This window comes from Plecotus auritus, assembly GCF_963455305.1.
Source record: "Plecotus auritus genome assembly, chromosome: 12".
Taxonomy (NCBI): domain Eukaryota; kingdom Metazoa; phylum Chordata; class Mammalia; order Chiroptera; family Vespertilionidae; genus Plecotus; species Plecotus auritus.
Window position 1 is genome coordinate 33,573,426 of NC_137778.1, and position 16,086 is coordinate 33,589,511.

The 16,086-nt window shown below is 42.9% G+C and overlaps 1 protein-coding gene across 2 annotated transcripts in view; it reads right to left on the reverse strand.

Annotated features, from left to right (window-relative positions):
* Nucleotides 1–16,086, reverse strand: part of TBX15 (T-box transcription factor 15) — a 98,558-nt gene that overhangs the window by 12,162 nt on the left and 70,310 nt on the right. For both annotated transcript variants that reach the window (XM_080648080.1, XM_080648081.1), the window contains exon 7: nt 745–842. In XM_080648080.1, coding sequence (XP_080504206.1) covers nt 745–842 — 98 coding nt within the window. The remainder of the gene's footprint in view (nt 1–744; nt 843–16,086) is intronic.

The window sequence follows — 16,086 nt, forward strand, 5'->3', positions numbered from 1 at the left end:
GCAGTGGGGAAGGGAACTCTACCTACCACATCAACTTGAGGGGCATGTCCCACATAAGCCAAGGAGAGAGCACAAGCTACAAATTTAGGCAGCCCTCTCCTCACTTTCAGACCTGGAGTGATTTATTCCCATTGTCCAAAGCTAAGTTTGGGAGTTTTTTAAATATATTTTTATTGATTTTAGAGAAAGGGAGGAAGAGTGAGAAAGAGATAGAAACATCGATGAGAGAGAATCATTGATAGGCTGCCTCCTATTTGCCCCAACTGGGGACTGAGCCTACAACCCAGGCATGTGCTCTGACCAGGAATCAAACTGTGACCTGCTGATTCATAGTTCAATGCTAAACCACTGAGCTACACCAGCCAAAGCTAAGTGTTTTCTCATCCACAAAACTAGAACAAGAGAACTGATAAGGCTGCCATAAGGAATAAGTGAAGTAATTATGAAGATCTCTCCCAATGCCAAGGGCTTCGTGAATGCTTAGTGATAGAAATTATTTCACCACCATCATAATCATAAATGTATAACCTTGCTTTGGGAAGGAGAGAGAATTTGGGGTGCCAGTTGAAATGCTGGAACTGGCCTGTTTGTACAAGTGTTGATGCTCTAGTTTTTACAGAGCTACCAAATTATCTTCGTTCCAGGAAAATTGGGCTGGGCTTAGGGCCAGATGTGCTATATTAATTCAGCTCTCACCCCCTCCCTGGCCCTACCTCTGAGCAGAGGCCTTGCCCAGGGCTTTACCTTGCTGCTTTTGCATGGTGGTGAAATCCTCAAAGGTGAGTGTGCGTACAGGGGGCCTCCAGAACGCATAAGTCTCCATGATGGCTTCCAGTCCGGTTCTGCAGAGAGAAAAGCCAGCAAAGGAAGTCGTAAATAATCCCAAGAAACACACTGACTTTTTACAGGTCCTGGGTGATTTATCTGGCAGGTGGTATACACAGAAGCACTGAGAGACAGCAGCAGCACCAGTAAACTAATCAGGAAGAACACAAGGCACAAATGACACTGGGTGGCCAGAGGAAGAAGAAGATGATTTGCAAGCAAGTAATAACTATAATGGAATTTCACCCTGACCAACCTTCAAAGGAAGTTTGGTCTGCATGAGAAAAAGAACAAGTTAAGGTCAGGGTCACGAATATCATGAGTAGAGTTGAGCAGAAAGTAGCTGCTTTACCCTTCAGTAAATTCTATATCATTTATATGAGGTGTTGAAGGACATCATTTTAACATAACTATCCAGGTTTTCTCAGACATTTTTTTTTTTTTGCTGATATTATCATCAAAACAGAGTATTAGATGGGGTTTCATTTAAAGCTTTGAACACAGCTTCTGATTATTGACTTTTCTTTAGAATTAATTGCTTCTATCTAAGTGGAGGAAGGGAAGTTCAGGGACTATGGAGGAGGGTAGAGAAATGGCATAAGTCACTGGAATATAACATGGTGTCCCTTCCTAAAAAAGACAAATTTTCCCTCTTGAGATGAAACTTATCTCCCCAGATAATACACATTTCCAGAGTTCTCTTCTGTCTTGCATCCCAAGAGGAAAGTGAGAAGTTTTATTTTAAGTGAGAACAAATACCCTTTTCTTATAAATCACTATAAAATACCCTGAGGTTCTTCTCAGATGAGCTGCTGATAAACTGATTGGCTTTTTGTATTGGAACTTCCTCTCTGAACATGCCTTACTTGCACAGTTAACTTTCTCAAGTCTTCTCTGGAATCTTGGAGGCTTTAAATATACCAATGTTGGCAAATCAAACTCTGTATTTTTAGAAGAGGTAGGGAGGAGAGGGTGTTGTTGCATGGTGTTTATTAGCTGTTAATCTGCTAAAAGTAGGAATAGAAGACATCTCTGCATAGTCACCCTACATTAATGCTGAATACAGTACATGAAACTATTTGTGGAGAGAAAGAGTCCAAGCAATTAGGACGTTCAGAATACTAAGGGGATAAGCAGGTAAAGCCACATTGAGCCTTGATGAATTTAAGAAACAGGACAGGCTGGGTCTTCCTGCCTTGCTTTGCAATGTTGTGGCCCATCAGAACATCTTAGGGTTCCCTTTGGTGGCATGGGAGGCTTACTGTAAATGGCGAGCTGTTTATTGTTTGACCTCCTATTTCATTCTTTATAAGAACATGTATCAATGATGGTAACAAAATATTAGCTCAAGAATAATGAACAGTCCCTTTTCATTTCACAATAAGGTGATAGAAGACTGTGAAGTACAATACCACATGATGTATTTCCAATGTTATTAAAGAAATAGAAAATTAACTAGTATTTTCATAATAGGCAAAAAACCTGTGGCAAATTTATTAATATTGTTATTTAATGCAGTCAAATGTATATAGGATAGTGACCATTTAGCATTTATCCAAATCAAAATCCAACTGAAAGACTGAGTTCCAGAATCATAGATTTAAAAATGGGAGGGATGTTGGGTGTCACCCTATGATACCATTTGGGTGGTTATCCAGCCTCTGTTGGAGTATTTCCCCAGGAAAATATTCAGTTTTTTATCAGATCTATTAGAATCTATTTATGTACTCAAAGTATATCTCTTCTTAGAAAAATTAATCATATTTGTTTACTGTATGCCACATTTTATTTGTCCTCAAACCCCATTAAGCTTCATTGGCTAAATCTAATTGTTAGAAAATATAGCTCTATATATCAGGATTTGGTGAAGTGCCAGGGCAAGATAAGTATTAAATAATTCACCTCTCTCACTACTAGCGTGTTTACTTGGGGATCCCATGGGTTTTTTATGTCCTGGTGCTTAGCACAATGCCTGTTACTTGGCAAGATCTCAGTGGTATGAGTCATTATTTCATGAACTTTAACGCACATTCATTTTCAAAGCCTAAAACTGAGGAAAACAACTTGATGTAAAATCAAGACTGAAGACAGAAGGAATCCTCCTAGTACTGGAGACTTGGGAGTCATTTCTACAACTGATAGTGCCTTTCTTGACTCAGATTTCCTTTGGTTTCTTCCGTTCTCGTCATGGAATTTCTGACCTTCAACAGAGTCTGAGTCTCCTTAGCCAAGGCCAATAGTTCCCCCCTCATCTTCTCTTACAAGAATCCTTGCCAACCACTTATTTACATCTTCAGCCATTTGGATGTCTTTTCAAAGTTTATCCTGTGTAACTCATTGTTTACTTATTCATCATCAGTAAACCCTATTTTTTGCAAAATTTTATCTCAAGGTTCTTAAATGTGAATTCATTGTCTAACAAATAAAAAAACGTGGTCTTAGGTAACCACATATTATTAACATGTTCCACATGGTGAGCCACTCTGAGTTTGTTGCACACCAAAAACTGATGTCATCTCTGAGGTTTCCAATCAGAGATGATCAACTTGGCAAGTGTCGCCCTCTTGCTTGCTTTTCCCTGTTTGCTACAGTGACAACAGAGACCATACCCAAACCCTCTTTGCTTAGTCCTTGGGCTGTAATCACCTCGTTGATTTCCAGGCCTTGTCTCTTTAGACTTTTCAGTCTGCTCCTTGGCCAAACCAACAGAATGTGCAGAAGAGGAGGGAGAAGAGGAAAGAGAGGAAGCAAGCCAAAGAGCTCTTTTACAAATTGATTATGCCTTGAGATAACTGATTTGGAAAAATAGCCAGGCTGTAAAGAAATATTCTTCCAACCTTCTCATTCAAAAAAAATAAAATGCTGGGGCCATCCCTTTGGAGTTCAGCAAATAGTTGACAGTTACAACAATTACAACTACATTCATGAGCCTATTAGGTAGCACACCAGTGCATGGTTTCTGCTTCTTGTCTTGAGGTAGAGAGCTGCTTTTATGTTTTTTCTATTTATTTTCTCTGTAGTTCTGCCTTCTGACTCTTCCCCCATCCTATTTGCTGGTAACAAAGGGAACATATGCTAGGAGTTGATAAAACCATTGGTTATCTCTCAATAGAAGACAGTCAAGAGCTAAGGGAAATCTACTGATCAGGTTATTGAAGTCAAAAACAAGTTAGCCAACCAGGAAACAATTATTCTAAGTTCAGGATATATTAAGGTAAAAAAGACACAAGATCTTTTACCCTTTACATGTTTTCTTTTCAACAAAAAGAGCACATATAAATGACCATTTCTGAACTGTGATAAATGCTACATACACTGGAGTTATATAGTTGCCATGGAGCACTGAGCAAGAAGTACTTAATATGCCTGAAAACTCAAGGAAGAATCCATAAAAGGCCAGTTATTTAGGCTTCATGTTAAAGGGTACTCAACTGTTTTCTCCACAGAGAAGAGGCAGAAAGAGCTTTCCTAGTAGAGTTAACAGTATATGCAAAGACTTGTAAGTATGAAAGAGAAGGCATGTTCTGGGAACTGAAAATAGTTCAGGATGACTGGGTGCAAGATGGAGGTGGGGGATGTGGGAACCATAGATATTTATTCCATGTTAAGTGCTTGGATTTTATCTAATGGGTAATACTGTGTCTTTGAGCTCCTTTTTCTTCCTGTTCCAACATTTGAAAATACACAAAACAAGAATATACTGTTCTTTCAGATCTCATTACTGTATCTCAACTTTCTAATCCTCCCTTGGTCCACCGAGGTGAGGTCAAACCTTCCACGCATCCTTCTCCTTTGCTGGATCTGGAATCAGCTCCAACACCTAGATAGATTCCTCAGAGTATTTGTTGTGTGGGGATAGTCTTAAAAGACCTCCCAACTAGAGGTCTGCAAATTGACAAAACAAAACAAGCCAAAATTAAAAACTGGGCTTTATTTTTTTTCCCCAAGCCTTTTTTTTTCAATTTAATAAATCTTTATTGTTCAGATTATTACAGTTGTTCCTCTTTTTTCCCTCCATAGCTCCCCTCCACCCAGATCCCACCCCACCCTCTGTCCTTACCTCCCCACGACTGTCCTCATCCATAGGTACACGATTTTTGTCCAGTCTCTTCCGCTCCCCCCACACCCTTTTCCCCCCAAGAATTGTCAGTCCACTCCCTTTCTATGCCCCTGATTCTATTATATTCACAAGTTTATTCTGTTCCTCAGATTTTTTTATTCACTTGATTTTTAAGTTCACTTGTTGATAGACATGTATTTGTTGTTCATAATTTTTATCTTTACCTTTTTCTTCTTCTTCCTCTTCTTAAAGAATACCTTTCAGCATTTCATATAATACTGGTTTGGCAGTGATGAACTCCTTTAGCTTTTTCTTATCTGTGAAGCTCTTTATCTGACCTTCAGTTCTGAATGATAGCTTTGCTGGGTAGAGTAATCTTGGTTATAGGTTCTTGCTATTCATCACTTTGAATATTTCTTGCCACTCCCGTCTGGCCTGCATAGTTTCTGTTGAGAAATCAGCTGACAATCATATGGGTGCTCCCTTGTAGGTAATTAACTGTTTTTCTCTTGCTGCTTTTAATATTCTCTCTTTGTCTTTTGTTCTTGGCATTTTAATTATGATGTGTCTTGGTGTGGTCCTCTTTGGATTCCTTTTGTTTGGGGTTCTGTGGGCTTCCTGGACTTGTAAGTCTATTTCTTTCACCAGGTGGGGGAAGTTTTCGGTCATTATTTCTTCAAATAGGTTTTCAGTCTCTTGCTCTCTCTCTTCTTCTGGCACCCCCATAATTCGGATGTTGGTATGCTTGAGGTTGTCCCAAAGGCTCCTTACACTATCTTCCAAGTTTTTGGATTCTTTTTTCTTTTTGCTTTTCCAGTTGAGTGTTTTTTGCTTCTTTGTATTGCAAATCTTTGACTTGATTCTTGCGGTCCTCTAGTCTGCTGTTAGGTCTCTGTATAATATTTTTTATTTCAGTCAGTGTATGTTTAATTTCTAGTTGGTCCTTTTTCATATCCTCGAGGGTCTTGCTAAATTTATCGGCCTTTTCTAGGAAATTCTTGAAAAACCTTATAACCGTGGTTTTGAACTCTATATCCAGTTGTTTGCTTTCCTCCATTTCTTTCATTTGTGATCTGTTTCTTTGTCTCTGCATTTTGGTTGCATCCCTGAGTTGGTAGAGTAGCTTTGTGTGGTAGGTGTCCTATAGGGCCCAGTGGCTCAGCCTCCCCAGTTACCTGAGGTGGACACTTTGGTGCACCCCTTTGTGGACTGTGTGCACAGCCTTGTTGTAGTTAAGTCTTGATTGTTGTTGGTATCACTGGGAGGAATTGACCTCCAGGCCAATTGGCTGTGAGGATCAGCTGTGTCTATGCTGGGAGAACTTCTGTACTGGAGACACCCTTATGAGACAAGACTTGCAAAATTGCAAAAGCCTCTGTGCTCAGCTTGGATGGGGCGGAGTCTCAGGGTGGAGCAGACAGCCTTGGCTTCCCGTGAGCCCTGTCCTATGAGGCCCCTGGGTCTCAGTGTCCCTCGGTAATCGCTGCAAGCACCTCTGAGAGAAAGCCGCCCTCGAGTTTCGCCCGCGGCCAGACAGTCCAGTTTCTCCCCGAATGAGTCTGGATTCCCAGAAACTCGCCCAGAACGAGTTCAGCACAGTTGGGAGCTTCCGTCTCCCTCCCACTTTAGAATGCCAGCCGCCTGTGCACTCAGCAGTCAGTCCTCTCTGCGCGCGCCTCCGGACCTCTGACTTACGCAGCTCCCCTGAGTCTCAGTGTGCTTTCTCTTTTCCTGACAGTCCAGTTTCTCCCTGAATGAGTCTGGGTTCCCAGAGTCTCTCCCGGGACTGGAGTTCAGGGCAGTCAGGAGCTTCTGTCTCCCTCCTGCTTGGGAAAGCCAGCCACGCACTCAGTCACCCATGCACTCAGCCGCCCATCCTCTCCACACGTGCGCGTCTCCGTACCTCAGCCTTTTGCAGCTCCTCTGAGTCTCAATGTGCTTTCCTCTTCCCTTCTAGTTGTAGAATTTCCACTCAGCCAGCTTTCCTGTGGCTCTGGATGGTGTCCGTTTTGTCTTTTAGTTGTAGTTTTGATATTGTGCAAGGCAGCAGTTTAGGTGTTTACCTATGCCGCCATCTTGGTTTCTCCAAAACTGGGCTTTAGATGCCACAAAAAGTATATCTACATGATGAACTGGTTGTCACTGATGTGCCTTATAATGATTTGGAAAAGCAGGTAGATGTCCAATGGACAAATGCTTGGAGTTGAGTTAAAGTGTTTCTTACACAGTGATTCCAACTTGGGAACCCTGTCCCCTTTGAGTCTGAATAGGTAGCAATGGCATTCCATAGGGAGTTTTCACTGCCTCAAGAAGTATAATAAAAAGCAATGAAAACACAAAGCAAGCTAACTAAATTATTAAGTTTCTTTGTATTTGACTGGAATGGTCTAACTCTACTTTGGTAATACCGACCCTGGACTCCAAGATGGTGTCAATCATACAATTGAAGGAGAAGAAGCTAATGTATATCAAAATATAGGAACTGCCAAGCTGGTTATTGATGCGGGATTCCACCCCTGAAGGCATTGCTGGAGTGTTTCAAAGAGGTTACTACCAGTATTACAACAGCTATGTCAATATGAAGAAAGGGAACATTGCTGAGCTTTCTATGGTACTGGCAGCTTATGTATTTTTGAACTACTGCCATTCTTATAAGGAACTCAAATATGAGCACTAAGCAAGTGCCACTGCAGAGGGCCCAATGTGGACTCCACATTCCTGATCATGACCTTCGCCAAGCACCTCTGAATCCTTTTCATATTGTAATGAACACCTAATAAAAGATGACTGGTAAAAAAAAAAAAATGGTTATACTAAATCACACGAGGGGCCGATTAGCATCGTGATTAAGAGCATGCACTCTGGAGCCAGACTGCCTGGGTTCAGATTGCAGCCCTGCTACTTATTCATGCCAACTTGGCTACGTTACATAACCTCTTCATGCCTAAGTCTCCTATCTGTAAAATGGAGGTCATGATACTACTCTCTCCTAATTGCTAACTAATAAATGCAGATTGATTAGAGACAAAATATATCAAAAGGAGAGAAAACAATGAAAGCTTGCGCACCATTGGTCTAACTCAAGCAAAAGAAATCACTCCAACTGCTTAGGTTACAACCTGAAACAAGAGAAAACCTTCTTACTTCACTGGAATTCAAAACTGTGTCCGCCCTCTGGCTCTGGACTGAATGTGAAGGGATCTGTGTGTTACTTAATCCCATTTCTTATTCTCTCCTCCATGAACCGAAAACGTGTCCCTCAAGCCTCTGTAGGCTTCATTATCTTGCAGATATTTCAGACTCCAATATGTTAGCCATTAAAAAGACGTCACTCTGTTAGATGACACCATTGCTGGGCAAGAGCCATAGATAATAAAACAGCTGCCAACCTTCCTTGGCAAATCCACATGGCCAAGAGGACAATGGTGGAAAGGTTCATGATGGAGGAGGGGGAACAAATAACAAGGCAGAGAAAATTGTTAAATACCATAAGCCAGGGGACATGATGAACAGCTCTGGCCCGGGTGACTAGGAGGAGTCTGGCAGGAGGCAGCTGCCAGAGTCCAGTGCTGGGCCAGCTACCTGGAACTGTAGATGCATCCATGCTGGCCAGAGAGGGAGTCCAGTACTGATTACTCCCATAGCTCAGCTAAATGTTACCCATGCCAGGGATAACAAAAGAGTATGCAAAATCTACGGAGGCTAGAAAGATTGCCAGGAAAGAGCAGGAGGAGATTGGCTGGAAAAAATACAGCCAATGGCTCTAGGGAGGACAAATGAAAATACAGAAATTGAAAGTGAGACACTTGGAAAGTCATGCTGTCGAAAGTAGGCAAGTGGTTAGCTCATTGGCTCTATGCTGGCTACGTGAGCCTTCGGGAGCGACGGGACTGGAGGTAGACAAGGGCGAAGTTGTCTGTTGACTGGCAAGCAGTGCCTAGCGAGGAGGGTGACATAATTCTCTGGATGCTGCCCCTGCTGGATTTGCAAATTCTAAAAGCTGCTATCTTACTGTACTCAGTTTTACCATCAGTAAAATAGGTAACACTGTACCAATACTGATCAACTCAGAGATGAAAGTGGATTACTTGGACCACAGATACTACATGAAATGATTACTATTACTTGTATATTTACAATTTGAATGACAATTAATACAGTAGGTCCTCGGGTTACATCAGAGATCCGTTCCTACGGTGCGACGTAACATGATTTTCGCTGTAAGTCGGAACCCACCTACATAAGCACCTACATCACTCACATGGAGCACATACACAGCAGTAAGGAAGTGAAACAGTAAAAAAAAATTAAAAGAAAGATAACAATTCCTGACCTTTACTTGCGGTAAATAAATGATAAAAAAAACATAAAGCACATATGTACATATGTCAAAATGATGGAACTTTTTTTTTATAAATAAATGGGAGACGGTGACGTAACCATGAAACGACGTACGTCGAGTCCAACGTAACCCGAGGACTGCCTATAAATGCATGAGATTGAACTGTATAAAATTGTTGATATTTTACCATAGTAAGTTTATATGTTCAGTTTAATAGGTAAGAGTGTAGACAAGATTTGAGATGCTTGATTATAATAGAGAACTCTACTAATCAGTTGTAACTCTACTAATCACAAGATTCGCCCTGCACCCTTCCTCCCCTGACTCCCAAAGAAAAGCTCTTTCTTGTGCGATATAAGCAAAGATGAACTGGCCCAGGGCTCATTTCTAGCTGACTTTTTCTTTTCCTGTCTGTGAACTTCAGCCACTCTAATTCCTCATGTCACAGATCTCTTTCTAGTTGCACACTCGACCTTGAGTGGGTGTTATGAAGAGGGGCTAGGCCTTGACAGGGGTTCCTGTCTATGCTCAGGGAGATGGTTTCTCCCTCTATGAACATGGCCTTAGAGTAGCAGCTGCTTAAGAGGGGGGCACAAGAAAATTCTTTACTCCCAAATATTTCCCTCACCACCAGTAGAGAGTCCTTTCTTTGGCTTAAGTATGAGCCTCGTTAAGCATCCTTTTCCAGCAAACAAATACATCCACCCCTGTAATGCATTTAATGGCTCCATTTTTAGATCACCATCCCCTGAAACAATATGCGAAGGGATGTTAGGCACCCAGACGGACTGCCACCAGCCAGTCACATTCCCAGCAAACAACAGTGCCGGCCAACAATTAGCTCGGATTCAAATTGCTTCCTACACCTCATCCTGCAGACCCTGTCACTTTTCAGTGAGGGGCAACCTATTAAAACTATTTGCCCATATAAACCAACCTCCCCATCATTCAGGGCCTGCCACCAGCTCCTTTCTGATGTGGAACTTGAGGGTCCTGGTTCAAGCCTCCAAGAGTGGACCCCTTAGAAAAAAAGATACCCTCCTAAAGTATTCCAACTCCCTGAACTACAGAAGGGCCACTGCACCTGGGACCTCTCATGGTACCAACAGCAGAGCTGGGGCGCCAGGCCAGCTAGGAGCATGTGGAGGAAACCACGTCACATGAGAGAGCCCCCCTCTGCAGTTGTCGTAGACGCAATGAGTCTGGAAGTCAGGGTAAAGTACAAGGTCAAAGGCAGGATGGAAGCTGTTGACAGAGGAGGACCCAGAGTCGTGGACTTCATGGCACTTTTAAAGCAAGTTCATAGAACCTCTCAGTCCCCAGACAGATCAAAATTTCAATCTTCTCCTTTTTTATGTATGTGTTTGCTTTGGAGGAAGTCCCTGGGAATTACATGAAATTTCCCAAGCTGACTTGGGCTTTCTGGAAAATCTTGGCAGCCACCCTAAACAACAACGAGGCTCTCACATCAGATGTGTGCCGAGAGCCCCAGGAGCCCTCTCTCCTCTGCTCCTCCAGCTGCCCCTTCCCAGCACAAGGTCTGTGGTTGCAATGCTCCCTCTAGCTGAGCGTAGTGGACTGTCCAGGCATGTGAATGGACGCACCTCCTGCGGCTGCTTCTGGACCGTGACACTCACAACAAAGCCTCTTGCTTCTCTGCAGTTTCATGACCTTTGTCTTCTCTTTGGAACAGGCTTCCCACTGGGGTGGCAAACCCCCAAAGATGTAACTTCACCTCTCAGTTTGCTACTGACCTTTCTCAACCAAACCTTACTGTGCTTGGGCTCAGCCCCTTGGGACCCCTGCTTCGCTGAGGCTCACAGACTCTGAAACCTACTGGGTGTCCTTCTTTTCCAGGGAGCCAGGCAGCACAGACAGGTCCCCACTATCCAGAACCAGCTCAGCTGACCTAAAGGGCAGAGGGTGGGAGGGATGGCTAATCCACAATTAGGATAAATCAGTGTCTCACAGCAGCGGTCCATCACAGATTGGAACCAAAATTGCCTTTACTCTTTCAAAATATGCCTATTTATAAATTCATTCTCTCTTTCCTTCTTATTTGGTGTCCAAAGCTAGCTACCCATCAGCCTTGGTTGGGGTAAGGCTTTCTTGCTCAGAGTTCCTGGTTTTTCATTTCTCTGCCACTCCCTAGCTCTGTTTACTGTTTTGTACTAAACAAACAAGTATTATTTTACTCTCTATACCTGGCACTATAGGAAGAAAATCTAAAAATAGAAAGCTAGCCCTAACCGGTTTGGCTCAGTGGCTGGAGAGTTGGCCTGAGGACTGAAGGGTCTCACATTCAATTCCGGTCAGGGGCATGTACCTTGGTTGCAGGCACATACCCAGTGGGGAGTGTGCAGGAGGCAGCTGATCATGTTTCTCTCTCATAGATGTTTCTGACTCTCTATCCCTCTCCCTTCCTCTCTGTAAAATTAAATAAAATATATTTTAAAAAAAAAAAAAAAAGAAAAGAAAGAAAGCTGAAAAAGGTAGAGTCCTATTCCAAGGAGCTTACATTCCAGCAGGGGGCAGAGTCCTAAAACCCAGAGCACAAGACAATAGTCATCTCAGGCTGAAGGAATCTACCCCCACACCCCCAAACAGGAGGGTATTACTGTCTCCTCCCAGGAGGAGTTACCTCCCAGAGGTAATGCTGGAAATTGTGTCCAGGAGCTAGATCTGATTAAAGGTAAGCATGTATTGATCCACTCCCCATCCAAAGCCAGATCTAGACCACATAATTGCTGAGAAATCTAGAAGGAGGAACAATAGAAGTAAGTAAAATCTCCCACCCATTGCAAAGACCATGTCTGGAACTAAAATCAAGTAAAAACATGAACACACAAGCACTCACATACATGCACCCACACAAACACACACACATGTGTCTTTCTGGTGGAGACTTCTCATAAGGGACCTGGTTACATGCAAATGAAAAAAAGGTGAAGCTTCATAAGTAGAGTTTGAAGGGTGAGGACCTTCTCACACCAGAGTGTGAATGACGATTCCTAAAGAAGCAGGAGAACCACGACAGGCTCCAATGATGGTGACACCACAGGGCTGATACTGGACTCACTGAGGCTCTTGTTGGGGTTCTGGAAGGCCCCATGACTATCACCTCTTATCCTTATTTGAACTCAGAATAATTTCCAAGAAAGACCTAGGAGCCTGATGCAATGGAGACCAAAATACCAGTTTGACTGTTGGCAAAGGGGTCTGGAGACTATGGCATAGGCATAAAGGCTGAATGAGTGGGCTAGAACTCCACTGAAATAAGCTACTCCCCCAAACTGTGGGTCTCTTCTGCTGGGCTTACCATACAGTGGAAAGAGCCCAGAAGGCCAGCTCTCTGCAGGCAAGCAGGTCCTGAAGGGTTCCTCCTCCCAGACTCAGCAATCAGATCAGTTACCTTGGTTCCCCATTGAGGGGAAGGAGGAAGCAATGGGGTGAGAAGCCAGAAGTATTTCTCCATGGATATCTCTTTACATTGAAGAAGGAAGAATGGGAAATAAGTATCCTCACCCTGGCTACCTTCAGCAGGCACTGCTGTCAGCTCAGCTGCAGGACGCTGTGCTGCAATGAGAGGCTTACTGGCCTAGAGACTGGCACGAGGCATCTTAAGATACTATCAGGCAGCTGTGTCCTCCTCATCCTTCCTCTGACACTTCTCCCTTCCTGAGCCTCTTCGTTGCACTAGGAAGGATTGAGATCAACAAACCTGAACATGTTTTGGTTTGAGGTTTGGCAAATTCTGGGACTCCAAAGTATTCCACAAATGTTTTGTGTTCTGCAAAACCAAAAAACATTGGCTGAGCGCTTTTCCCCCTAATTTTTAAGCCCATGTGTTTTGAAAGGAAATGTAATCCGTATGTTTGGGGTACATTTATATGCAACTCGTCAAACCATGCTCGTCCGTATGAGCCATTCAATGTCTAAAAGGCCTGGGGAGGGTCACAGATTCATAAGAACTCTGTTAGCAAGAGAAAGGCAACAGATGAGGCACCGGCTGGAAGGTGACAAACTGGGCTCTGATACTGGCACAAACCAACAGAAGATTTACAGATAATCCTCTAGATCCTCGCCCGTCAATCCGTCCCATCTGCACAATGGCATTAATCATTCTCGCCCTCATCAGATCCTGCAGGCAGCTAGTGATCATTAAATTGTGATAATCAGATAATTTGGAGCTTTTCAAAGAGAAAATACAAGGGCCACAAGAGTGTATTTTAGTCCAGCTTCCCAGAGTGCCAGGAGACAAAAATGGTTTCTACCTTTAATGAGTATTTTTGCCCCATCATGACACAGGTTTTCAGTGTCATTGTATCACAGTTTCACCTGCCAGTGAAGTTCAGCCTGACTTCCTGCCTCTATTAGGGAACACCTTGTTTACAGGGGTGCAGAAAGCAGATGACAAAGTCTTGGGAAAGTAGACAAAGACGGGCAGAGTACTAGTATACACAGGTTGTTTTATTTAGAAAATAGGAGGTCCTTTATCTTTAAATAGGTGAAGGCTTTTGGGAAAAAAATTCTATTCTCCATACCTGTTGAACATAAGTTCAGTTTCAGTCATTGGCCTCATAGAGCAGAAAGTGCATGGGTTTGTAAGTCAGGCAGACTTGGGTTTTAGTCCCTCCAGTTTTACTGTGTGACATTAGGAAAGCTGCTTAAACTCCCTGAGCCTCCGTTTCCCTATTTTTAAAATACTGGTTGCTTTGAAGATTAGAAGGAATATAAGTAAAAGGTCTGGAGCACAGTAAGCGTTTGATCACAGATAACTTCTATAATTACTAATATTACTTAAAACAGCGTGCAGGTTTTATTTTTTTGTTTTTGTTTTTTAAATATATTTTTATTGATTTCAGAGAGGAAGGGAAAGGGAGAGAAAGAGAGAAACATCAATGATGAGAGAGAATCATTGATCAGCTGCCTCCTACATGCCCCCTACTGGGGATCAAGCCCACAACCCGGGCATATGCCCTTGACTGGAATCGAACCTGGGACCCTTCAGTCCACAGGCTGACGCTCTAGCCACTGAACGAAACCAGCTAGGGCTTAATGGGACTTAATGAGGTATTTCCAGGCTATGAGAAAAATCCTATATAATAAAAGCCTAATATGCAAAGTGACTTGTCATCCATTCAACCAATCAAAGTGTAATATGCTAATGATGTGCTAAGGCCATTCAACTGCTCTCTATGACATGAACTAACCACCAGGGGACAGACGCTGCTGGGGTCCAGCCGATCAGGACTGAGCGAGACAGGCCAGACACACTCTGGAGCCCTCCCGCAGTCCCTCCCCGACTGGCCAACCTCCTGCGTCCCTCCCCAGCCCCCATCATGCACTGATGGGGTCCCTCAGCCTGGCCTGTGCCCTCACACAATCTGGGTTGAGGGTCCCCCTCCGAGTGCACGAATTTCATGCACTGAGCCACTAGTCAATAAATAAAGCATGGAAATGGGCAAGTGAAGACTATAGTTCTGCTTTCCTGGAGTCCTTACAAAGAAGACCAGTTCCCCAGGCAGAACAGGCAGTTACTGAACAGTAGACATTCACCAGCCATAAGAGCAGACACAGGCCAGGGCCCCATGATGAGTCAAGGTCCCTTCCAGCCCACTGAGGAGGCAGAGGGACCTTAGGACTTGAACTGAGATGTCATCACAACTTCGTAACCAGAGGCACATGCTTCAAGGTGTATGGCCTTATTCTTAAATCCATTAAAATGTGGCTCCAACCCCACAGCCCAGCTCTAACACTGGTCAGTACAGCCTAACTATTCAGATTCTCCATCCAGGTCATGCCTCTGACAAACAAGGATTCCACTAGGAAAGAATAGCAAAGAAAAAAAGAAGAAGAAGAAGAAAAGCTCTGGAGCTCCAAGAAGAAAATAAACACACAATAAATGCCACTGGTGAGACAAGAGTTTAAAAAAAAAAAAAAAAAAAGGAAAGTACTTGAATAACTAAAGACAGTAGGGTTGGTTGGGCCTTGGGAAAATACAGTTGTGTCTAGAGCAGAAATTCTTAACTGCTGTTCCCAGACCTTTTCAAGAATCTGAAAGAAGCTGTAGACCTCTCCCTGGAAAAATGCACACCTGCTCATCCGCACACGATATTACTTAAAATATCTGGAAATGCACAGAACCCATGACGTCTATCCCTGGACTCCAAGTTAAAGATCTCCAATACCCTAGGCTTATTTCTGAAGGGCCAACTTGTATTTTGAGCTCCAGTCACTAACAAGGTCCTCCATATGCCCAGAGAGCCAGCCCAGGAAGGGAGGCAACAGGAAACAGCTCCCAGGCACTTTCTGTGACCTGAACATGGACTAGAAACTCATTGTGAGGAAGAGGACCATCTCTCTGAACTGAAAGGAATAGGGATCCGTTCTTCATTGGCTACGTTTTGAAAACAAAGGCTTTTGTCTTATTTTAAACAAAGAGTCGTTGAGCAGGAAGGCATCTGGCCTGGAGTCCATATGCCTGAGTTCTCACATAGTTGTATCACTAACTAGTTGCCTGACCTAAAACATATTACTCAATTTTGCCATCTGCAAACTGGAAGCTTAAGTGGCTTTTACTTTATTCAATAGATGGGACCTTAAAAAATTCTGAGGTAAACAAAATTATATAGAAATCTAAAAGCTTTTACATATATGATAAGTGTCTCATAAAAAAGAACTTTCATAAATCATTTTGTAAAGGAAATAATCACTGACTGATTTTTAGCATAAATCTGGATTCTAATATGTGCTAGCTATGTAGTTCATGGAGTGATTAAATATAAAACTAGTTCATCTGAAAACTCTTGTAGAGAAAATAGCAAAGGTAACTCCTGACAATTTATGGCATTCCGAT